The sequence below is a fragment of the Vombatus ursinus genome, unplaced genomic scaffold, assembly GCF_900497805.2.
Source record: "Vombatus ursinus unplaced genomic scaffold, bare-nosed wombat genome assembly UNPS02000582.1, whole genome shotgun sequence".
Taxonomy (NCBI): Eukaryota; Metazoa; Chordata; class Mammalia; order Diprotodontia; family Vombatidae; genus Vombatus; species Vombatus ursinus.
The window spans coordinates 33634672-33661864 of NW_020940360.1; the positions used below are offsets into that span (position 1 = coordinate 33634672).

Consider the following 27193-nt stretch of genomic DNA (forward strand, 5'->3'; position numbering starts at 1 on the left):
TGTGACCTTGGGCAAGACACTTAACCCCGACTGCCTCACTTAAAAAAAAAATAACTCGGAATCTTTCCAAGCACGTAAGAGAATGAACTGTCGATAACATGTGTTAATGTTTTATGACAAAATTAATGAATGAAAAATTTTAATCCAGATGAGAACGTAGGTTCAGAGAGCTTAAATGCCTTACCAATTCCCACAATGATGCACTGAGAGAGATGGCAAGTTATTTTTTAATTAAACCATACCATGGACTTCAATTGAAAGATATTAATTTCCTGATTCACCTGTATTAATTCCCTTACTATCCTTCACTAAAATCCTAATCAGTTCTGAAGTTCACAATACTAAAAGTTCTCTGTATTATAGAATTCACTAGATAATATCTTTACCCATGAAATATTATATTTGTGTACATATGTGTACACACACACACACATTCATTCACTCATTGGGGCCTCCTAAAAATTGGAAAATACACTTGAGAACTCATACTAGCCATCAATTTCTTTTACTTGAAGCTAAGTTTTTTCTGCTTTTATTTTATTTTATATTTTATAATGAACTCATTATAAGTGTAATACATTCTACCTTCATACTGGAAAATGAACACTAGAAGTTTGAAGTTCCAAAAGCAGCTTTCATGATTACACTAAGATCCTCCTGGCGCCCATGGCTTTCCATAGGAAACTGGGTATCTTACCCAACTACTCACCCAAGTGAGTAAGAGCTGGGCTGAGATTGGAATCCAGATTTTCTGACTCCAGATGCAATCTTTCCACTGCTCCATGCTGTCACTATCTTATTCTCAAAGAGAAAATATATGTGTGTGTGTGTGTGTGTGTGTATGTGTGTATGTATGTATATACATAAACATATATATTATCATATATTCTCAAAATCTCTGCAAGTCCCAGACTTGGGGGAAGAAGGGAAGGTTGGAAGAGAGGACACAGACACAGGTTAAGTGAATACAAAAATACATAAAAAATAAACACCCAAGATAACTGATTCCATGTTTCTCTTTTATACCTCAACAGCTGTCTTATTCTATCCCTTTTCCTTCTTTCCATTCTCAGTGTTTGAGAGGGCCTTTCTTGCCCCAGAGAATCTCTTTACCTATGCCACCTCCTCCAGTTTCTCTCAGAATTCTTATCCACTAAGCATCCTCTTCTTCTCTTTATAATGCTTTTCTTATTCAATGGACAGGTAAGTATTGTTAAGGTAGATCAATCACTGGAGAACATCCTCTGTGGGGGCTAATTATAAAAATCCCTGGGTTAAAGATATTTCCAATGTAAAATGACAAGTGGCAGTCAAGCTGGGCTATGTTGAGCCCCACAAAGCTTTGGAGGACAGAGGTCTATATGAGATAGGGGTAGACCAAATGGTGGGAAACTTATGTTTTAATCTTGACCTTGGAGTCATATACCTAACTACTCAGTGGAGCCTTTGTGCTCACCACAATTCAGGCTTGGATACTGTAACAAAGTGTTCCACGGCTATCTAGAAGGTAGAAGTAGGATTCAGGACACAAACAAGATGGCACTACTAGGCGTCAGAGAACTACTGACCTGAATAAATTTAAAGGGGATCTAGGCTTCATCATAATTCTAAATTTAATGTTAAGGTTGGGGAAATAAATCCTAAAGTGATTTCTCTAGAGTCAGAAGGAAAGGGAAATTGTGGCTATTGTTATTTAGTTGAGCATTTTAACCGAAAAATTGCTTTTTATACAAGCTAGTTATTATACATTTAAATGCATAATTTTATTTTTATTTTATTAAACCTAAATATCAAGTTGCACATCTTCAGAGAATCTCTGAAAATCATTACAGTAAAAAGGTTGCTTACTCTATGAATATGTCTTCCCCAAAAAGGAAGATGGCTTGAAAGAATTTTTCAAGCTATATTTTAATTGGCTTAAGCCTTATAAAGAACTCATCAATATGGATGGCCATCACACCCAAGAATACACAAGTACTGTGATATAAGACAGGAACTGATACGTGGAAATTAATAACAGAGTTCCTAAAATCTTCATTTCAGTTTACTACAATTTTGAGTGTTATCTTCAAAGGAATGGATGAGGAAGACTGGAGCCCTGGCCCCCACCAGCTGCAGCCTCCTCCTCTACCCTGCTTTCCCAAGGCTCATTTTTGGGGCCTACCTACCCTGACCCCTTGGAATGAAGTCATTAGAGTAGTTGCTAGAGCTGGCTTTTCCCTCCTCTCCTAATTGGGTTTTCTTCTGGGACAACATTATAATGTAAAAACCTCCAATTTTCTGCAATGGGTGATAGGCAACTCCTCTTTCTGACCCCAGCTATCCTGTGAAAACCAAGGGCTTTTGGTCACTTGAAACAAAAAATTTTAGTTTGGTTTTGTTTTTGGTGGGAGAGAGAGGCATATAATAGGCCAAATCTAATGTTCAATTCTTGTGTTGGCTATGTGGGCACAAAGAGTATAATCAACTACACATAAACACAGGTCAGAGTGGAGAAAAAAACTAATGGGTAAGACTATATAGTAGTATTATTTTCTCTATACAGTAGCAGCAGAAGATATCAGCAGGCAGTCATGACATTCTATATTCTGCTAAACAATAAAGAGCATATAATTTTGCTTCTCAAATTACCTTTAAGTCCTTTCATCCAATACAGTAAGAATGTCAAAGCCAAAAATTGTTGTTTTTTAAATTAATGTCTATGTTCTTAAGATCTTGGCTTAATAAAAACGAAATTTTCTCTAGGCTACAAAAGTCACCAACAGGGCATGAACACCTCTGCTGTGTTAGTGGCCCAAATGCAGACCTGAAAGTTCCTTTATGACTTTCTTAAGGGTGTAACAGGATTCAGTTTCAATACTCATGCAGTGTAGGCCCTCTCTAGATCAAAGTCTAACCTGGTATCAAAATGTCTGATTTTCCTTAAGATGATAATTACAGCACTGTCCCCTAATGACTGAACTCTACCAGACTGAAAGCTTCATTTAGCTAACTGAGTTTTTTATATCACTGACTTTCCAGAATACATAAAAAACTTATACCACAAAATACTTAGCCTCTTGAAAATTATTAAAATATTCATGAATATGAAATGTCTTAACACTATCCTCTTCCAACCACTTCCTAAACTTACCCACCAGACTGCTGCCTAACCACATGCTCCTCTGCACATTAGCTGACAGTTCTTTCCTGGGAGAACAACAGAATAGCTCCATTCACTTACATACAGGATTTTACTGGGAAATGAAGGGGGGAAATGAAGAAAGGAACAGAATGAGCATAGACTGCCCCTTGAATGGGCAAGTAAGAGCTGTAGCTCCTCTAGAAAAAATGCTTTCTACAGCCATAATGAATGTTAGGAGAAAAATGGTGGCACCCAAAACTGACTCATATTTTTTTAAGTTCCAGGAGGAAAACATTTTTCAAAACTGTTTTCAGAGAATACGTTTTGATTCACCCTCTCCTGGCTTTCCTTTCCCCGAGGTGGATGAATCAAAGCAGTATTGGTTAGAATTTGATGACACTGTACTTGAAATTAACTCAAATTAAAATTAACTGAAATTAACTCAAAAAGGAATACTTTGAAACATAAATATCTTCCTTAATGGCACTACTAAGGCATAATAAATCTTTAAACATCTTTGCCAGATCTTCAGAAAAGAGTAGCAAGTCCCACCAAATAATGCCAGAAAGATGAATAATTAATAATTTTACTTTTTAATTCCATTCCTAATACTCATCACTTATCTAGAATCAGAAATGGAAAATGCTATTTAAACTGTACCTTAAAATGTACTGTGATGTTCCAAGGAAGAGCTGTATTTGATGCAAGAAGATCAAACAGCAAACCAATTGGATAATGCCTAAAAGTGAAAGAAGACATTTTAAGGTAAAAGTGAATATTTACAGTTACAGCAACAAATAAAAATAAATTTCCAGCACATGATTGTACACCAAAAATTTAGGGAAATCCAGTCATAAATCACATGAAGACAAAATTTTATTTAGTTTACATGCCCGGGTAACACAGTACAATTTTCAGTCATCAGGTGGTTTTTCTTCTTCCACTGATTCCCCTCTGAAGCCTTGGTATGCATAAAGAACAGATCATACTAAAGAGATCTTTCATCAAGCTGTTTGAACTCTATGTGTATCTTTATTAAATATGCTACAATTACTATAACATTATAGTATACAATTGTCATCCTGTGTTTACAAAATACAATTTTAATAACATCTGACTCTAAATTAGTGACGAATGTTAGTATCACTACTGAGTTTTAGCAAATCAAACCTCATTTAAATATGTAATAATTGAAATTAAAAGCTAATAAATTTGATTAGAACCAAAGTTTAATAAAGCAAGTCTTATAGATTTCAATGTAGAAAACCAGTCATTTTCAAGCCCTAAGAAATACAAAAGCGCAGTGGAACTAATTAATTCAAAAAACCTGAATGAATTAATACTCCCTCAAAAAAGGGGGAATAAAGTGAGTGTTTATTGTATTATTACATGGGTAGCTTTTCTCTTAGAGGCATGGTATTTTGAAGGGAATTATTCTAATACTTCTTGAGAAATTAAAGGCTAAGTTAGATGTTATTTCATTCTTTTAGGAAAGATCAGGATTCAAAGACAGTTAATACTGCTTATATTTCATTTCTTTTCTATACAATCAGGCAAAAGTTACCTGATAAAATTTTGTTGATACAAAAATCAATTATCAAAGGTTGTGTAATTAAGAACCATTTCCACTAAAGATTTAATAAGATGGCAGAGAAGAAAATGGGCAGTATGAGGGGTGGGGAAGGGGAAGGCAACAGGAAATGCAGAAAATTAATGTATCCCACTGCCTGTTTTTTAATTTTACTTATTCATCCTCTAAATATTCTCCACTTCTCACTTCTAGATCACTATTCTGGAGTAGTGGAATTACTTCTTTACTGTGACCTAGAAACTGTACATTCCCTTAAGGAATCAACTCCTGCCAAACAATTTCTATCAATACTATGACCAGGTCAATAAAGCCCTGTGATTCTCCAACCATAAAATGGTAAATCAAACTGCCTCTGAAATAGAAAGTGAAAATGTATTTTCATTGATGGCTTTCCTCAAAGTACAACTATAGTTCTATACTTGATTCTGTACCTATCAGTAGTTCAACAAAATTTAAATGCTTTAAATATTCATCTGTCACGAAGAGATATTTTCAAAGATTTACGTACCCAAATGTGATTACCATACACATATCAAAGCATATATTACTATTAAAATAAATACTTGGAAACTTTACTAAGTATCTTAACTGGGTTAACTGGGAAGGAAAAGGGAAGGAGTCATCAGTTTTGAGTGACAGAACAGCTCAAATTCAACATAGCCACATCAGAGTCCCTTGCAAGCAGAGATCATCTCATTCATGGTATTTGTATTCCCACAGTATCTGGTACATACTAGGCACTTAATACATGATATTTTTAAGGGCCCACTAATACCTTTTCATCCATTCATTCAATATGACAGTTCCTAGTTATTTTATTGTATCATCAGCTTGGAGATTCCCTCAAACAAAGCAGATCAAAAACTCCTCTATAACTTGGCAGACAATCTTTGAAAGTTACTATGGGAGCAGCTAGGTGGCGCAGTGGACAGAGCTTCAGCCTTGGAGTCAGGAGGACCTGAGTTCAAATCTGCCCTCAGATGCTTGACACTCACTAACTGTGTGACCCTGGGCAAGTCACTTGACCCCTACTGTCAAAGCAAAAAAAAAAAAAAAAAAAATTACTATGGCCAGTTAACCTAGTATTGAGCCTTTAGGAGCTCAGCTACACTGGTCGTCTGATTGGGGCCATACAATATATCACCAGGTCCAAATCTGAAAACTTAGCAGGAACCCCTCCACCCCCCCAACTTTGATTTCTACTTGGCATGGCCTTTGAGAACCTCAGAGTCATCTCCAAATCATAATGAAGTACTGAAAGACTTTGGTGGACATACTTCAAAATTAATTGTAGATACTACTTTTTTAAAAAAATTAAACCCTACTCAATAATAGTTAACTTCTAAATTCCACAGTCCCTTAATTTGCCCTTTCCCTATCAGAACCAGAATCAGCTTTTGTACAATGAACTTTGTTTTTTGGACAGTGGGTCTCCCTACCTCACGCAGGCTGGAAGTGTAGCAGCTTCTCAAAGCCTGATCACACAACTGACAACAGAACAGAAGCTTTGACTTGCTCTGTTTCAGACCTGGGCTATTCAACCCTTGTTAGGCAGCTTAGTTTGGTAGCAACCTGCACCCAACAGCTCCCCATATTGATGCCTAACTTAATAAATATACTCAATTGGTTTTAGTCCTACTGCAGCTCAGACTTGTCGGAGCTCAAAACAATTCACCAACTGAGTTCATCCCATTCCCCAGACCAAGCAGGGATTACAGATGTACTACTATGACCAGGTAGACAATAAATTCTCAAGTACAGATATATGTGGGTGCGTGATATATATCTGTTTTGCTCTGAATTCACACAAAGACAAAAAGAATGTATTATGTCAAATTAATTATACCAGTTAAAATGTGATTCCATGAATGCTCAGTAATGATAATATATACACTATTACAAAATCTTTGTCATACCATCAGTAAAAATGTTTTTTAAAAGTCTAACATCAGACTAAATTACATAACTTGAATTAAAATAAATGTTTATTACTAAGCTCTCTGAAAACACATTTTAAAACAAAAATCTTCAAAATCTAGATCAGAATACCAGTCAAATATTAAGAAGTCAAGAAACTATTGATTTTCAATTATTAAACTAAATTTAAAGACACAGGTATTGGACAAGTTTCAAATATATGCAATAAGAGCTCTATGTGAAAATTTTGTGAACTAGCAATGAATGAAGAAAATAACATATGGATAGGACATGGACAAGATTTGGATGGGGATGAAGAAGGGAATAAGGATGAAGAGGTTGACAGGGAGATCTATTTCACGCCTTATAGAGAGCTCTGAGTGAGGAAACTCCCTCTACCAAAGTACCTTCTCTTCAACTAGTCTAAGAGCATTGCCTACAGCAGAGGTGGGGAAACTGTGGCCTCGAGGCCACATGTGGCCCTCTAGGTCCTCAAGTGCGGCCTTTTGACTGAATCTAAACTTCACAGAACAAATCCCTTTAATGAAAGGATTGGATTCAGTCAAAGGGCCGCACCTGAGGACCTAGAGGGCCACATGTGGCCTCGAGGCCACAGGTTTCCCACCCCTGGCCTAGAGCAACAAGAGATTAAGTAACATACCCAGGGAAACACTGCTTTAGGGATCAGAGAAAACACTTGAAACCATGTCTTCTAGACTTCCAGGCTAGCTCTCTAACCACAACGTCATGATGCATCTATACATAGATGTGGAAAATTCATATTTAAATGTAAACTAAAGATGGTTTCAAAGTATCCATGTAGCTTTAAAAAATGTAGTTTAAATCAATCTTTCTGCCTGCTACCCCTACTATACCCTCCACAACACTCCCAAACAAACTTTCCCGCCCTTACCTTGGGGCCATGATGTCCTGATTGTTGATAGTTCATCATGTCTAGGCCAGCCCCAGCCAACCAATCATCATGCTTCACAGACATCTTCCTTCCATGACATCACAAAGGTACTCCTCCCAGTGCTCTGGGAACTGTACTCTACCTCATGCTCCAGAACTGTAATGAAATCAATACTACCATTGCTTCTGGAAAAAACCACGTCAAGTGATTGCCTTATGGCTCTATCCATAATCCCTGTGACTCCTGGGCCAAAATGATCCTTACTGGGCATCACGTCCTTATCTACATTGTCTCCCACTATTAGTATAGAAGCATATAGAAAGTTCCTGTCTCTTATTTTGTATTTGTTACCCAGCCATTAGAGCAGCATCTGGCACAAAGTAAGCATAAATGCTCTTTCATTCACTCATTTATTCAATATTTTAGTGACTAATTATTTAAGAACATTTTTTAAAAAGCTCAGTAACAAGAATGACTATGACACTTTAAAAATTTGAAGTTTTATAGGTATTGGCACTCCCTTTCACATTACTTAAACTGCAACCCTTCTATGCCTTAGTAGTTTGATTTTCATGTGCTACTATGGCTAAAAGTCACCATCTAACAGCCAAGGTTCTGAGTCTTTCTAAGAACTACTCTAGATGAGTTCCAATGAAAGATATATAGTCCATTGCTAAGCCTATACACAACCTGATTGCAAAAAAGAAAAAAAAAGAATTTAGGTCAAGAAGGAACCTTAAATATCATCCAGCTCAGGGGTTCCTAACTTTTTTGTGTCATGGACCCTTCTGGCTGGTGAAGCCTATGGGCCTCTTCTCAAAATAACGTCTTTAAATAAACAAAATAAAATATGCAAGCTCAAAAAGAAAACAAATTATATTAAAATACAGTTATCAAAATATTTTAAGTTCACAAAAATGTATAGAAAACTAAATCAAAAATATAGACAGAATTCAATCAAATTTATAAGAATATAAGTCATTCCCCAATTATAAGTGGTCAAAGGATATGAATAGGCAGTTTTCAGAGGAAGAAATTAAAGCTATCTATAGTCATATGAAAAAAATGCTCTAAATCACTATTGATTAGAGAAATGCAAACCAAAACAACTCTAACGTACTACATCACACCTATCAGATTGGCTAACATGACAAAACAGGAAAATTATAAATGCTGGAGAAGATGTGGTAAAATTGGAACATTAATGCATTGTTGGTGGAGTTGTGAAATGATCCAACCATTTTGGAGAGCAATTTGGAACTATGCCCAAAGGGCTATAAAAACGTGCATACCCTCTGACCCACTTCTAGGGCTGTATCCTAAAGGGATCATAAAAATGGGAAAAGGACCCAAATACAAAACTATTTATAGCAGCTTTTTTTGTGGTGGCCAAGAATTGGAAATTGAGGGAATGCCCACCAACTGGGGAATGGCTGCACAAGTTGTGGTAGATAAGTGTAATGGAATACTATTGTGCTATAAGAAATGATGAACAAGCAGACTTCAGAAAAACCTGGAAAGACTTGTTTGAACTGATGCTGAGTGAAATGAGCAGAACCAGGAGAACATTGTACACAGTAACAGCCACATAGTGTGATGACTGACTTTGATAGACTTAACCCTTCTCAGCAATATAAGCATCTAAGACACCTTCAAAAGACTCATGATGGAAAATGCTATCCACATCCAGAGAAAGAACCATGGAGTCTGACTACAGATTGAAGCATACTATTTGCTCTCTCTTTTTTGTTTTGTTTCTTCTTTCTCATGGTTCCTCCCATTCATTCAAATTTTTCTTTACAACATGACTAATGTAAAAATATGTTTAATAAGAATGTATAAGTAGAGCCTCTATCACATTGCATGTTGTCTTGGGGAGGAGAAAAGAGGAGACGGGGAGAAAATTTACAACTCAAAGCTTATGGAAGTGAATGTTGAAAACTAAAAATAAATCAATTTTAAAAAAAGTTCACAGATACCAGGTTAAATATTTCTAATCTAACCCAACCTCTCACTTTACAGACGAGAAAAATTAAGTGACTGGATCAACATCACACAGGTAATAAGCAGCAGAGGTCAGATTCAACCCCAGATGAATTCATTTGGTAAGCTCCTCCCTAGAACCTAAATTTTTTTTTTTTTTGTGCTTTTTTGGTGAGGCAATCAGGGTTAAGTGACTTGCCCAGGGTCACATAGCTGGTAAGTGTCAAGTGTCTGAGGCCGGATTGGAATTCAGGGTCCACTTGAGTCCAAGGCTGGAGCTCTATCCACTGCGCCACCTAGCTGCTCCTAGAACTTTAATTTGAGGAAGCATCCAAGCCAAGTCACACACACTTCAAAGCCAGCTCAGTCCATGATTTTCCATATTATTTCTGTACCTCTCTCTACCCTCCTTTTCAGCTGTTATATGTGTCACCTATTTGAATATAAGTTCCTTGAGGTCAGAGACTGTCTTTCTGCTTGTATTTATATTCCTAGAGCTTAGCACAGTGTCTGGCACAAAGTAAGTGCTTACTGAAGACTTTCTCTACCTTTCAATCGTTACTCTGACTCTAAATCCATTGCCCTTTCTACTATCTCACAATTCCTTTTTAGGGGATTTCCAATTTGCTATCTTAGATGCCTCTTCTAGAGAGAATGTTCATGAAGTCATCATTATCATGAATTCCTCAATAATATTACCAAAAAACCTTTCCATATCCTTATAAAGGTAAGTAATGCAAAACATCCTATTGACCATTACACTGCTACTCTGGAACCACCAAATTCTGGACATTTAGACATTACCATTCAATGGTAACAGGAACTATCAAAATACAAAGTCAGAAGAAGACAATGAAGTCAAACTAGCCACAAGCAAAGCCTAAAAGAAAAATGTGAATTGGAAATAAGCCCATCAAGAATTCCTGGAAGACCTAAAAAATGATTTTCAGAATCAAAGAGTGGTAGAGGAAAAATAAATTAAAGAAATGAAAGAAAAGAAAGAAAATTATAAAAAGACAATTAACAGCTTGGTAAAAGATGCACAAAAATACTAAAGAAAATAACATCTTAAAAAATAGAATTGGCCAAATAGAGTTACAAAAGCTCACTGAAGAAAATAATTCCTTAAAAATTAGATTTGGGCAAATGGAAGCTAATGATTCCATGAGACATTAAGAAACAATAAAATAAAGCCAAAATAATGAAAAAAAATAGAAGAAAATATGAAATATCACATTAGAAAAAACAATTGACCCAGAAAATAGATCAAGGAGAGAGAATTTAAGAATTATTAAACTACCTGAAAATCATGATCAAAGAAAAAGCCTACATATCATATTTCAATTCATTATTAAGGAAAACTATCCCAATATTCTAGAGCCAGAGGGTAAAGTAGAAATGGAAAGAATCCATTGATCATCGCCTGAAAAAGATTCCAAAAAGAAAACTCCCGTGAATACTACAGTCAAATTCCAGAGCTCCCAAACACTTCAAGCAGCCAGAAAGAAACCATTCAAATACTGTGGAGCTATAGTCAGGACCACACAAGATTTAGCAGCTACCAGGTTAAAGAAGTGGAAGATTTAGAATATGATAATCTAGAAAGGCAAAAAGAGCTATGATTATATCCAAGAATCACCTATCCAATAAAACTGAATATAATTCTTCAAGGGAAAACATGGATATTTAACAAAATAAAGGATTTTCAAGCATTCCTGATGAAAAGACTGGTGCTGAATTGAAAATCTGACTTCCAAATACAAGACTCAAGAGAAGTACAAAAGGGACACTAATGCATCGGTAGTAAAGTTGTAAACTAGTCCAATCATTCCAGAGAATAATTTGGAACTACACCCAAAGAGCTATAAAACTGTACATACCTTTTTGACCCAGCAATACCACTATTAGGTCTACATTCCAAAGAAATTTTAAAAAAGGGTAAAGCACCTATTTGTACTAACAGCTCTTTTTGTGGTGGCTAAGAATTGGAAATCAAAGGGATGCCCATCAATGGAGGAATGGCTGAACAATTTGTGGTATATGATTGTAATGGAATATTATTGTGCTATAAGAAATGACAAGCAAGATGATTTCTGAAAAATCTGGGAAGAATTATAGGAATTAATGCAAAGTGAAGTGAGAAAAATCAGGAAAACAGCATACACAGTAACAGCAATATCGTAAGTATGATCAATTGTGATTAGTTACTCTGATAAAGACAATGATCCAGGACAAATTCAAGGGACCCGTGACAAAAAATGCTATCTACCTCCAGGGAGAGAGCTGATGAACTCTGAATGCAGATTGAAGCATACTTCTTAAACTTTATTTTCCTCTAATTTTTTGGTCTGTTTTCTTTTGCAACATGGCTAATACGGAAATATGTTTTGCATAACTTCACATGTATCATCGATATCAAATTGCTTGCCTTCTCAAGGAGGAGGGAGGGAGAGAATTTGGAACTCAAAATTTTATAAAATGCGTGCTAAAAATGTTTTACATGTAATTGGGAAACATTAACAAAACAGATACAAATGCCTTTTTAAGAGAAAGGAGAAGTACAAGTATTGGACCTGAAAGATCATAAGCTCACAAGATTTAGAATTAAATGTGAATCCTCTTATTTACAGATGAGGCAAAACAGGCAGCAAGGAATTTGAAGCTATTAAGTAGAAGAATTAAGATTCCAACGTAGATTTTCTGAAGTTAGATGCAGTAATATTCTTAATTATATCCATTTCCCCACATTAAAAGATGGTCTAACAACAGACTGACACAATCTTCATATTTTTAAATACTTAGCTAGTCAACTATCTTTAAGGTTTATCAGGTCCATTTTTACCTTCTTTCTTTAATTTCAGAAGCATTACTAGTGATTTTTTTTTCACAGATTTTTGCAGGTTCAATTCTCAAAACAATCTCTCAATCTAAAACATACACACACACACACACACATATATATATGTATATGTATGTATATATCTTGATAAGAAGCCTTTCCCAATCCCCTTGTTAGTGACCTTCTTCTTTCTGTTACTTAACTTCTACTGCCCCTGTATATGTCTCATTTGTACAGTTGCTTGCATATTGTCTTCCTTACTAACCTGTGAGCTCCTTGAGGGGAAAGGATTGTCTTTTTTCTTTGTATTCCCAGTTCTCAGCAGAGTGCTTGGCATATAGAAAGGGCTTGATAAATATTTACTGATTGATAGTCTCTCAGTCTCTGTGCCTCTGCACAAGGTCCTGTCCTTGTGCCTATAATGCTCCCCCTCCTCAAATCTTCCACTCAGCATCCCTTCTCATTTCAAAACTCAGCTCAATTTTTCCCACCAAGAAGAGTTATCTCTGAACAGGAAATAGGACAGGTAGCTCCAACATACATATTCGAGCAAAACCCGAAAGTTCAAACTAGACTGAATAATGATCAAGCAATTGAATTAAAAACTATCATGACATTGTCCACCCCAGAACTACACAGAAAATCATTAGTCCAAGTAGGACTCCTCCAGCAAAGTGAGGGCCAGTACAACCAGAGACGGGACATTTGCAGCCTACAAGGTTGTGAATCCAGATAAAGCAGGAGCGGAGGGCTCCCCTGAGAAAGCCCAATGGTGGTCAGAAAACCTCAAGCTAGGGACTTAGCAGCCTGAGGGAGCTGTAAGCAGAGTTCATGCCAGGATAGCCCAGGACCAGGGGCTCTGAGGCCCTTAGTACTCTGTCCTGAAATGCCTGAGCAAGAACCCTGAAGACCTTTTGACTCTCAAAAATGTGGGGGAGGGGTAGAGAAAGGGTCGCTGAGTCTTGGAAGGATAGGATAAGGTCAAGAGCCCACGGAATACAAGGAGAAACCACACAGAGTCAACCACTCCACTCAAAAGTGCAGCTTCAGGTAGAGCCTGGTTGTAGCACAAAGCTTCAATTCAGAAACTAAAGCTGGAGAAATGAATAAATCAAAGAAGACTCCATCCAGTATCAAAGATTATTGTAAGCTAACCCCGTAACAAATAAAGACTCAAAAAGAAAAACAACAGATTTTCTACGAGGACTATATGAATACTCAGAAGAAATGAACCAAGAGATTAAAAACTAAAATAAAAGCTCTGGGACTAAATAGCTTAGAAAGGAAAACTGGCCTAAGTTATCCAAGAAATGGAATCCCTGAAACTTATGATGGACCAAAGAGAAACCAATAACTCTGTAAGAGGGGAAAAATATTATAAATTCAAAAGACTGAAGAATTAGTAAATTTAAGACATTTGATACCAAAAACAATTGACCTGGAAAATAGGTCAAAGAGAATTTAAGAATAACTGGACTCCCCGAAAAGCATAATTTAAAAAAATTTGATAAATTTATTATATAGCCTGGGTACTTCACTTCAAGAAATCATACATGACAGCTGCCACCGCCATCATCATCATCATCATCATCATCTCCTCCTCTCCCTCCCATTTATATAAGGTTCACTATGTGACAGGTACCCTACTAAGCACTTTATAATTACCTTATCTGTTCCTCACAACAGCTATTATTATCTCCATTTTACAGATAAAGAAAATGAGGCAGCTGGGATTCTTATAATCTAGCCACGGCTCAGATTCCTAAAATTTAGCCACTGCTTAGATTCTTATAATCTAGCCACTGCTCTGATCTCTAAAATCTAGCCACTGCTCAGATTCCTAAAATCTAGCCACTGCTTAGATTCTTATAATCTAGCCACTGCTCGGATTCTTAAAATCTAGTTACTGGTCAGATTCTTATAATCTAGCCAATAGCTTACTAATGTTCAGACTCCTTAAGAGTCTGTCCAATATGATGGATGTTCTGATAAACCTTGTCTTTGGTTGAAAGAAGGCTTGGGTCAAATTCTTTCGGGTAGGACCCGTGTGTTGTGATTTTGGGGTCCCAGAATCCCTGAACCCCTAAACCGCATCATTTTGGTGGCCCGTACGGGGAAACTGCCTAACCCCAAGTTCTTCTCTAGCCAACACTGTAAGGTATGTAAGCCTCCTCTCCCTCCATTTCTTGCTCTGCAGTTGGGGTCGCTCTTCAAGCACCAAGACTTGGAGGTGCTTTTTCAGGCAGTTACGAGGCTGTCTTGCACTTGGCCTGATGCTCTCTGGCTCTCAGTCCACTGGGTCGGTTCAAGGCCATGGACCTGGGTATACCTTCCGCAGCATAGAGGACAAGGACAGACGCCCTGTCTAGAAGTGTATGCCCAATTCTGTCAGTTCTCTCGGTGCTAGAGAATTGGGGAAAAACTACAGTTGCTTTTTGATTCCCTGAGGCTTACTTATTCCCTTCCCTCTATACCCCTGAATTCTGCTTCATGGAGGTTACAGGGGAAAGTTAGAACAGCCAAAAATATCTTGGCAGATTCTGGAGGTTTTGTGATTTTTAATTAAGGAGTTTAGAACTCCTCCTTACAACCCTGGTCACTCTTTTCTCCTACTCCCTTCTTTTGAGTCAGGAGGGTATCTGTTAACCCTTCTCACAGGAGAAGAGAGTTTCACCCTTTACCCCTCACTTTTGATTTCACCCTCCCCAACCTGGGGAAAAGGAAGGAGGGGGGAGGGGCAGCAGCTACCACATGGGCCCCACTGGCAACGATCTTGGCCTCTGGGGCAACCTTTGCCTGGAAGCATCACCCAGGTTCAGCACATCCTGTTCAAGGTAAAGAAGCTGGCCTCTGAACTTGGGCAAGCATACTCTTTTAAATTTGTAGTTTTAATTGTTAAGGATGAGATGTTGATTCTTTGTGTAAAGTAATTTGGAAGTGCATTTAACAAAAGTGAAGTCACCTGATTGGTAATGGGTTTGTTGCAAGTTTCAAACTGGCGAACTTTCTGTATCAGTTATGTCAAGCAACTTTTCATAATTTGGTTACACTAAAATAATTTGGCTATTGTTGGTTATTGTTTTAATGTGTAAACTAGCCAAAAAACTTGTTTGGGTTATGTATGGCTTGCTGAGAATTTGCAAGTGTATAGAAATCTCTAATGAATGGCTTTTTACATTAGGATAAATTTAAGTTTGAGATGTAAATCCTGAAAAAGGTTTTCCTAAGCTGTGATTAGTAAAACTTGCTGTTTGAAGTAAAAGCTCGTAGGATTTTATTTTGAGTTGTCTTTTGGGTCATAATCCATCAATAATCAATAATCCACCGTCTGAGAGACGTCACAAGCTACTCAGAGAAGGTGATACTGGTGGGAAGTCAGCATTGGGAAAAGCTAGAGGACAATTTTAGCCTCAGTGTAAGATGGGATCCTCCTGGCTCACTTTCCCCATTATGTTCCTTTGAAAGGGAATGTTACCCACCTGGCTATTCCTGAGTCTGGCTATGAGGTGGATTTGATACTGCATGGTTGGAAAACTGAATTATCTGAATCCAAACAGAGCTAAGGATGTTTTATCCTCTCAAAGCTGGGCCCTAAATCTAGTGCCTACTTTATATCTGGGCCCTGCAGTTTTTTCTGTCAGATTTATGTCTTCCAGACTATGGGCCATTCACCTACAGTTGGTAGCAAACAGGAGTACCAGCCAATGTCCCCCCAAGACCGCCTGGATGCAGCCTGTGCTCAGTTCCAGTTAACTTCCTCTTTGGGATCCCCTTGAGGCAGAGACAGATCTATGGCCCTTGCCAGCAGGAAGCAGTTTCAGAAGCTGAGACCTTCGCCCCTTACTCCAAAAGAATTTGGGTCCCATTTGTTTGAGGGGGGGATGATGGGGTTGGGATCTGGGCCCCAGAAAGGAAAAACCCTGGACTCTCCCACTTGGCCAAATCTCTGGTGTTCGCCTGAGGCTATAATCCCATCAACTGGCCTTTCACTGTGGCTACACCCAATCTCTCCTCCATTGTCTTTCCTCCCTATGGCCCCCAGTCATTTCCCACCCTGAATCCTAGGTAGGCTGCATCTTCCCTTGGCCATGAGGTCCAGGTCCCAGGAGTTCTGTTCACCCCAGCTTACTGGCCACTCTGAGGTGCGACCCACAGGCTTTCTGTATATAAGATCCATACTGTCTCCATTAAGATGCTCAGATTCTTATAATCTAGCCAATAGCTTACTAATGTTCAGATTCCTTTAGAGTCTGCCCAATATGACAATGTTCTAATAAACCTTGTCTTTGGCTAAAAAAAAAAAAAAGAAATTGAGGCAAACAGAATTTAAGTGATTTGTACCAGGTCACACAGTGTCTGAGGCTGGATTTGAACTCAGGTCTTCCTCACTCCAGATCCAGTGCTCTATGCACTGTGTCATCAGATAGAAAAATAAAGACCGAAAAAAACTCACTCATCACCTCCTGAAATGAACTCCCACAGCGAAAGTCCCAGGAATGCTATAACCAAAATCCAGTGCTCGTACATCAAAGAAAAAATATTGCAAGCATCTAGGAAGGAATTTGAGTACCAAGAACTACAGCTGGGATCACCCAAGACCTGTAGCTTTTACTAAAAACAGGAGATCTTGTTTTCCCAAAAGGCAAATAACACAAGCTTAACACCAAGAATAACTAACCCTGAAAAGCTGAATATAATTCTACAGGGAGGGAAAAGGACCTTTAATGCAATAGACTTTTAAGCAATTCTGATAAAATGAGCAGAGTTGAGTAAGAACTTAGGAATACAAACACAAGAGTCCAGAGAAATCTAGAAAGGTAAATTTATTTCAAGGACTGGAAGGAGCTAACATGATTATGTAAAGCTAAAATAAAGGGAAAAGAAATGTGTCCCTTCAAGACATTTAATGTCTTCAAAGGATATTGAGGAAGTTAAATAAGAAAAACCGAGGCCCTGGAATATGGATTGGTTCAATTTTGGGGGGGTCTGAAGAGAGAAATGAGGGTAGGTGTAGAGGGGGGGAAGCCAGGGAGATAATAATAGTGATACCAAACAAAATAGGGACACTATAACACTTTTAAAAATGCACAGAAGAGAACAGAAAGAAGCATGTATAAGCAGGGCAGTGCCAAGCCTCAGCCCTACATCACTTCGATCATTCACTGCCTTTGCTCCTGTTGTTTAGTGTTTTTTTTCAGTCATGTTCGACTCTTCGTGACCCCATTTGGGGTTTTCTTGGCAGATACTGGAACGCATTGCCATTTCCTTCTCCAGCTCATTTTACAGATGAGGAAATGGAGGCAAACAGAATTAAGCGACTTACCCAGGGTCACACAGCTAGTAAATGTCTGGCACTGGATTTGAACTCATGAAGAGGAGTTTTTCTGACTCCGGGCTGCTCCTACACACTTGCTAATCAAGAAAGGTGGAGAAAATCATACAGCTGTTCTGTCCACTACTTACTGGTGCTAGACAATCCTACTCTACTTGTCTAATCAAATCACCAACTCTCCACAGCAGCTCTTCCAAACCTTTCCATTCCTCCTCAAACCTCCCATGGCTCTCCCCTTCCCTCACTATTTTGGTTAGGAACTTTGACTCATATTCTACAGAAAAAAAACTGAGGCCACTCACTGTGAGCTTCTGCTTCTCCTCTCTTCCTCATTTCCCTTCACTCATATGCCTTCTACCACTATTTCCTCCTTCACTCATCTCACATGAAGAGGTGGTCTTACTCCTGACCAAGGCTAACTCCTTCCACCCGCACAAATGATTCCATTCCATCCCATCTCCTCCAACAGACGCCTCTTCTGTTATCCCCACTCTGTCACTCATTCTCAATCTCTCCTGTCTACTGGACCCTTCACCATTGCCACAAACAGGTCCATGTCTTCTTCATCTTCAAAAACCCCTATTTGATGCTTCCAGGCCTAACTATTGTCCTACATCTCTTCTTCCCTTTGTGGCTAAACTCCTCGACAAGGCTGTTGACAAATGCCTCCACTTTCTCTCACTATCTTCTTAACGCCTTAAAATTCATCTTCCAACCTCATCGTTCCACTGAAACTGCTATTTCTAAAGTCACCAATGCTCTCTTAATTGCCAAACCCAAAAGCCTTTTCTCAGTCCTCATTCCCCTTGACTTCTCTGCAATTTTTGACACTGTTGGTCATCCTCTTCTCCTTCGTAATCTCTTCTGTACAGGTTTTCAGGGTGCCACTCTCTCTTGGTCCTCCTACCTAGATGACTGTTCCTTCTCTGTCTCCTTCTCTGGTTCCTCATCCAGATCACTTCCTTTAACTACAGGCATCTCTCCTCCCTCCATACCAGAGGTTCCCAAACTTATTTGACTACTGCACTCTTTCCCAAAACAAAAACAAAAACAAAAATTATTCAGCGCCACCCTGGCAATCTACTTTCTTTAACCCTTTAACAGTTTTTTTTTTTTAAATTTGCATCATTTCAAAAAAAAATGTAATTTTTAAAAATGACATCTTAAATTTAATAATTTATTGTAAATTTGTGGGTCCCCCCCCACCCCGCATTGAAATGTTGATGATGCAATATGTCACCTTATCGGATTGTAAACAAGTCATTACACTCGCATATTCCTGGCAATGCATGCTGGACTTCCCGACAATGCATGACACGCCAACCTGCCAACATTTGGTTGTTAAGAACAGTTGGAGGACTTGACCACTGATGGGGTTATAACTTGCATTTTGTGTGTTTATTTGGAAAATAATGTAATCACTACGACTTTAATTCTGTTACACAACAGATGAAACATATACGAATGGTTTTTCAAAACTTTCTTATCTTCTTTCCTTATGCTTCCACCACACCCTTATTTTTATTCAATGCCCCCTCAATAACAACCCGAGTCCCACCTGGATTGTTCTAGCACCCCCCTTTACCCCCCCAGGTGGTACTGCCCACTTTGGGAACCTTTGCTTGAGTCTACACTATTTCACTTGATGATCTCATCAGCTCCCATGGATTTAATTACAATCTCTATGCTGATGATTCACAAATCTATCTATCCTGCTCTAACCTCCACATCTGCCTGCCTGCCTATCTGTCTATGTATCTATGTATGTATGTATCTATCTATCTATCATGTAGGTGATCTCATCAGTGCCCATGGATTTAATTACCTTTCTGAAATCTACCTATCCTGCCCTAATCTCTCTGCTGATCTCCAGTTTTGCATCTCCAACTGCCTCTCAGACATCTTGAGCTGTATGGCAGTAGATATCTTAGATTCAACATGCCCAAAACAAAACTGATTATCTTTCTCCTACCATCCACTTAGTCCCCCAGACTTGCAACCTAGGTGTCATCCTAGAATCCACATTATCTCTCATCCCCCATATACAATCTGTTGCCAAGGTCTGTCAATTTCACCTTTGCAGTAACTCTTGAATATGTACCTTTCTCTCCTTTGACACTTCTACCAATCTGGTACAGGCCCTTATCGCCTCACATGTGGACTACTGCAATAGCTTGCTGGTGAGTGGACCCGTCTCTAGTCTCTCCCCACTCCAATCCAAAGAGATTTTCGTAAAGTACAATTCCAACCATGTCACCCCACTCACCCCACACACAAATTCTAATGGTTTCCTATCACCTCCAGAAGCAAATATAAAATCCTCTGCTGTTCAAAGCCCTTCATACCCTAGTCCTCTCCTACCATGTTATACCTACCTCCCTGCCATGCACTCTTCAATCCAGGGAACTGACCTTGTTGTTCCATAAACAATCTCTCAGTTCCAGTTATTTTCTCTGTCTGGCCCCCAGGCCTAGAACGCTCTCCCTCCTCATATCCAACAATGAGCTTGCCAGCTTGCCTTTAAATCCCAACTAAAATCCCATCTTCTATCCAACCCTTCTTAACTCTAGTGCCTTCCCTTTTTTGATTATTTCCTATTTATATTGAGTATGGCCTGTTTGTACATAATTGTTTTGTTGTTTCCCCATTAGATTGTAGCTCCTTGAGGGCAAGAACTGTCTCTACCTCTTACATTGTTATTGCCTCTTTTTGTATTCCTAGTGCTTAGCACAATGCCAGGCACACAGTAGGCACCTAATAAACATTTACTGATTTAATGACTAAAAGTAATGTGTGGAATTTATTACAAATATATAGCTCTCTCTCTAACTCCTACCCTGAACTGCCAAACAGATGCAAAAGCTTGCTGGCCATCTTCCAGATGCATTCCACATTCAATACCCCACCACACCACACCCCCCCAAAATCATTCTCTCTCCCTTAAACCCATTCTTTGTAGTTTCAACACTACCAGGGGAACAATAATCCATTCAGTGTACCAGGTTCATCACCTTGGAATCATCCTTGCCTTTTCATCCTGCCGTTATATACTCCAATATCCAATTACTTGCATATTTTGTCAATTCTGTCACTGTAATATCTCTCATATCCATACCTTTCTCTCAACTCACAGTATCTCATACCTACTAGAGGGCACATTTCATAAGAGCAGGAATGTGCTTATCTAAACTTCACATCTTATCTACCCTAGGGCCCAGCACAGTGTTTAATTGCTGAATTTAACTGAATTATATGCCTTGATATATCCCCACTGTCTAACACACTGCCTACATAAATCAGATACTCAATACACATTTTTCTGGGGAGAAAATCACTATCCACACGTAACAAAATGTATTATTTTAACTGCTGACTCTCATTCAGCAATGAGAAGTGCAATAAATCCAGAGCCAATTAAAGCCATTTACCCTAAGTATTTTATTAGGGTTTATGCCACAACAGACTTTTGGAAATAATGCATTAAAGAACTATGTAAATATAACCTAACTATGTAGCCTATGTAACCCAAATTTAGCCTAAAGTACATATATAAAAGAATATAAATGATGAAAAGATAGAAAACGAACACAAGACTGGCTCTCACTATTTCACAGGGTTCTTCAGAGAAATCTATTTTAGAAATTGAATAATCACATCCAAATATATTTGTTTTGTACACCTGACTTTTCAGAGATGTAGTTTTAAGCAATGTACATGTTTGATTATTAAAATAAATTGTCCTGCCAGCTCAAATACTAAGAAATTATTTTCAGTCAAAATATTTTTGTTACTGTTGGAACTAATCTTAAAAATACATTAGTTTATAAAAAAAATGTTTTACAACACTCTCATTTTGAAATATATCATTTTACTCTCCCTACCCAAGACAGCCATCCTTAGAATAAAAGAGGTGGGAAAAAAGCAACCCAGCAAAACTAATCAAAATTTAACTTTTGTCCATTTTTACATGCTACCAGAGGTTTAGGTGGTACAAGGGACTTGGAGTCAAGAAGATTTGAGTTTAAAAACTGGCCTCAGACACTAGCTGTGTGGCTATGAACAAGTCACTCAGGTCTCTGCCTCAGTTTCCTCATCTGTAAAATAAAGATAAATAATAGCACCTACCTTCTAGTGTTGTAAGGATAAAATGAGATATTTTAAAGGGCTTTGTACATTTCAAAGTGCTATGTAAATGATATTATTATTGTCATCATTTGTAAGCAGTTAAAGATTTTTCATTTCAACTTTAAACTCAATCTGAGATGTCTTCCTGACATAAGGAAAAATATTTCCCAATCATTCCATCGTGGTGAATGGAATAAGATGAAAAGTCTGTTCTCTGTTAGAAGCATTTATTTTTAAATAACAATAAAGGGGTCCTTTATGAAATTTTTGCTTTAAGATCTAAAATACCCAGTACTTCTTTGTCAGGTTATTTTTACTAAGGATGACTTTTCTGAAGTAAACATGAATAAATGACATACACAATTAAAAAAAATTAACTTTAAACTCAATGAATGGGAATGTCATTCCTAACCTAGGAATATAACCTAATAAAATGTAATACTGGAGCACCCTCTGCTGGTTAACCAATTAAAAAAAGTCAAATCAAAGCAAACAGAAAAGCCAACCACCAACCCCAACTCCCCCCAAAACAACTTATTAACAGAACAGCAATTTTCCTATAATCTTAAACAGTGATCACTGAAGTAGTGAATAAGTAGAGTGTAAAGGCACCTATGGATGGCATCTAGAGAGGCATTTATAGAGACATCCATAAATTAAAAATTTCTAATCCCAGGGAGCTTACTTGAGCTCTTATACATTCTCCCACCCCTCTAGGAATAAGCCCTGGGGTTCTCTTTGTAGGCAGTCTCAAACTTTTGAAGTTTTTCTGCCCAAAAAACCAAAATCTGCTTCCCTGTAACTGCCTTCCAGGGTCAGAAAGAATGAAAAAAGTACCAAATATTCACTGTGTTTATGGTACTATACTACAAGATTCTATGTAAGTTTAAATTACAAAAAAGATATTTTGTGAATTAGAAATATGTATTTATTGATCAACATCTTAGGGTAGAGATTAACAAAGACTGAGTAAAAAAAACCAATATGCCACTGATGTCATACCTAAAATGCAAAATGCCTAGAATTTATACCCCTAAGTTTTAAATATTTTTACTTTTTAAGGGGTTGAGAGTTTTCTCCTTCTAAAGGGCTTTGTCAAGAAAAAGAGTTAATAAGGAAAGAGAAGGGATAAAGAAAATAGACCAAGATGGAGATGATAAAGAGAAAAGTTGGGGACAGAAATTTTCTTTAAATAGAACATGCATACTTTGTCAAAAATGATTTTGAAACTGAAAACCCAAATTAATTAAAAATGATCTTTTAAGTACTCTCCCATAAATGATGGATTTGTATTTTTCACCATCCTTAGATGAATATTAGTGTTAATCAGATTATTAATTACCTCAGTTTGAAAATGTTTTCACATAAAAGCAGACCTACATGAATAAAGAGGGAGGGGGAATGGGAGAGGAACAGGGAATCTCTTTTCCCCAGAAAGACTACTCTATTCCCAAAACTAGTTCCTTTCCTAACTGAAGTTCACAAACCTACAGTCAATTAGTGCTGAACTAAAAGATGGCAAAGAATCAACTGTCCATACTTCTCAGTTACTTACCTTCACCCCTCTCCATTCCCTTAATACCCCTGCCATTCTCATTTTTTTGGGGGGGGGGCGGGAAACTTCCTTTATATGGATACTTAAACCCTAATGCTGACTACTTGGCTGAATAATCCCTCCCACCCTGCATTAAAATGTTAAACCTAAAAGTTTTTCAGGTTAAAAAAATTTTTTTTTAATTTTTAGATTTAGCAAGCTTCTCTTTTAAAAGGAAACCTCTCAAGTTGGTTGGTTGTTGTCCTTCATTCTTTTTTTGCTTTTTGGTGAGGCAATGGGGTTAAACGACTTGCCCAGGATCACAGAGCTACTAAGTGTCAAGTATCTGAGACCACATTTGAACTCAGGTCCTCCTGACTCCAAGGCCAGAGCTCTACCTACTTCGCCACCTAGCTATCCCTGTTGTCCTTCACTTGTAAAGAGAACCAAAATGACATCACTATATTGGGGTCAAGGTGGAGAGTGTCTGACTGTGGCTGATCAGACCAATATGAGCTTGGAAGTCTCTACCTCAGGTCAGGCACAAATAGTCCGTATGAACATTTGGAGTGGAGATGTCTCTAAATTTGTGCATCTCCCATTTCTTTTGAGCTGCTGCGATTCTGCTTTGCTCAGAGAGCACAGTGCCTTCTTTAATGCTGGCACGCCATGCTGGGTGGTCTTGTGCCAGTGGGTCCCATGTCTCACAACTGATTCCAAGTTCCTCAGAGAGACCTTGATAGGGTCCTTGTATCACTTCTTCTGACCTCCGTACGAGCACTTGCCTTGTGTGAGTTCTCCATAAAGTAGTCTTTTAGGCAAATGTTCATTTGGCATTCAAACAACATGGCCAGCTCATGAGTTGTACTCTCTGCAGTAGAGTTTGATTGCCTGGCAGTTCAGCTCAAGAAAGGTCCTCAGTTTCCCATACCTTATCTTGTCCAGTGATCTTCAATATCTTCCAAAGACAATTCAAATGGAATCAATTCAGTTTCCTAACATGGTGCTAGTATACTGTCCAGGTTTCAGAGGCATACAACAATGAGGTCAACACAACAGTTCTGTAGACCTTCAGCTTGGTAGTCAGTCTATTACCTCTTCTCTCCCACACTTTCCTTCAGAGCCTCCCAAACACTGAGCTAGCTCTGGCAATGTGTCCATCAACCTCATCATGTATGTGTACAGGCCTAGAAAGTATACTGCCAAGGTAAGTGAACTTATTCACAGCACTCAAAGTATCTCTATCTGCTGTAACTGATGACTCCACAAATGAATGGTGCGGTGCTGGCTGGTGGAGAACCTCAGGTTTTTTTTGGTGTCAGGCCAAAATTAGCACAAGCAGCAAAGAATTGATCCAAACTGTCACATCTCAGCCTCAGTGGCTGCACTGAGTGCACAACCATCTGCAAACAAAAAGTCACACACTAACTCTTCCTCCACTTTAGTATTGGCTCATAGCATTTTCAAATTAAATAACTGCATATCAGTGTGGTAGCTGATCTTGATGCCATTTTTGTCCTTGTTGAAAGCATCTGACAATATCTCTGAAAACATCATGCTGAAAAGCATGGGAGCAAGCACACAGCCGTACTTCACTGCACTGGTGACTGGGAAAGCAAGAGAGAATTATTCATTATCCAGAACCTGTGCAAACATGCCATCATGGAAATGACATACTGATGAACATCTCTGAGCAACCAGATTTTGCCATGATCTTCCACAAGCCTTCACAACTGACAGTATCAAAGGCCTTGGTCAGATCCACAAATATTATGTATAGACCTCTGTTCTACTCCTGGCATTTCTCCTGGAGTTGTTGAGCAGCAAACACCATATCGACTGTTCCTCAGCCCTTTCTGAAGCCACACTGGCTCTCAGGTAGATCACCATCTTCCAGATGGGGAATTAGACTATTAAGGAGGACTCTGGCAAAAATCTTGCTGGCAATAACTAAGAGAGAGACCTTCCTGTGATTGTCATGAGACAGCCTACTTCCTTTTCCAGAGGAGAAAGAGAAGTGGGTGTCATGTGCCCAAACAGTTAATCATTCCTTGGATTAAGAGGGATTTGTTGAGCCCTGATCTGAGGGGAAATTCCTAGCTAAGTTCCTAAACTCTGAGATGAAGGGTGGTCCTTTGCAAAATTTAACTAAATTAAATTTAAATCACTAGCAGTTGGAAGGGAAAAAAAATCTAAAGGAAAAAATGCTTGAAGTCTATCAAACTTGATTTTTTTTTTGCTGTAAGGAAATGGTAAACTTTGAAAAAGATGTTTACATATAAAATGATAACTACTGTCCTCTTCATGGCTAACCAGGGATAAAATAGAGATATTAGATATGCTTATCTTTTAAAAACCTAATCACTTTCATAATTAGCTTACTAAAAAGATTTTTAGAGATAATTTTAAAAGGGAGTTAAACAGTAATGGATACATGGAAGAACTATAGCTTCCAACCAAAGTCATTTTCCTGTGATACATGGCAGATATGAGACCAACTATTACACATCCAGGAGGAGACAAGCCATCAGAAAGAGATGGATATTTGTTAAATACTTTGCAAACTTTACTAAATAAATCAGTTATTACTGGATGTAAATAAATACTACATTTCTTAGAGAGAAAAGAGAGCAGTCACTTGAAATAAAATTCTGGTTTAGCAGTCAGTTAATATAGAAATTGACTTAATATGTTATATAAGAGGCAGCATGGTATAGTAGAAAAACATAAGACTTGGAATTCCACTGAGGTACTGTACTACTAATTTCACAAGGTGGTTGCAAGAAAAGTGCTCCATAAATATGAAAGCTATTATTATAACAGGGGTCTCCAACATCTTTCATAGGGGAAAAACTACTTTTTATTTACCTGCAAGCAGTGAAATCACCAAAAGTAAGAAGGGGTATTTGCTGACATAAGATAACTGGGTGTGGACTGGCAACCTATTATCCCCAATGTCAATTAGGTCAGTTTCAAGATTTACCAGCCAACTATGATTGACTCTTTGGAGTGCTCCATGTTATATCCATATATGTTTGTACAATGATTTAAGATTTAGCATTTCTTCATTATTTTAAAGATCAATGATTTCACCGGCGAAAATATTCCTTCCATTAATGCAGACTAAAATTGTGTAACATCTTAATATATGACTTTTTCAAGTGGCTGAAAAATTAATCACCTTACAATCAAGAAGAAAATGAGCCTCTCTGAATTTAGTTCAACTGGTCCTTATTGAAACATATAGTCTATCAGCAGATCCACACATCAAGATTATTTAAAATATCTTATACAACTATTATGTGTGTGTATATACATATGTTGTTACATACAACTTTCTATTATATAAATCCTTCAGCCTTCACTTTTTTCCCACCCTTATTTCCCTTTACTCTTATATTTTCACCTTATACTTCTATTGATTCTCTTTCCTCCTAAACTAATTCATCAGAGGAAAAAAAAAAAAGCACAGAAAAAGTAGACAGATATATCCAGCAAAACACTGGTCTCTGTATCACTGATGAACAATTCTAGACCTAGCTACTAATGTTGTGCCCAATGTCATATTTTCAAGGAATAAACTGCCACTAGTATTTTTTTTCTACCTCCTCTTCTTCAATCTCTGTACTTGAAAGCCAAGTACTTCCACCAAAAACTTAATTCATCTACGATGTTTGTAATCAAAGACATAAGGACAGTCATTCTAGGTCAAATTCAAGTAAAGTATTCTGTCTCTAACACACCAAAGGCAATATATCTTCCCTGATATCAACCTCAAGGTTAAGAATGTGGCAAAAATCCATTTCCTTTAATAACAAATTCATGGTTTGTAGAT

At 37.9% G+C, this 27193-nt stretch overlaps 1 protein-coding gene across 3 annotated transcripts in view; it reads right to left on the reverse strand.

The window, feature by feature from the left end:
* Positions 1 to 27193, reverse strand: part of ATG5 (autophagy related 5) — a 138410-nt gene that overhangs the window by 94613 nt on the left and 16604 nt on the right. For 2 of the 3 annotated variants that reach the window (XM_027855346.1, XM_027855355.1), the window contains exon 4: positions 3785 to 3863. In XM_027855346.1, the coding sequence (XP_027711147.1) occupies positions 3785 to 3863 (79 nt within the window). Of the gene's footprint in view, positions 1 to 3784; positions 3864 to 7545; positions 7702 to 27193 lie in introns of all 3 variants that reach the window. The other variant, XM_027855363.1, reaches the window with a different exon arrangement.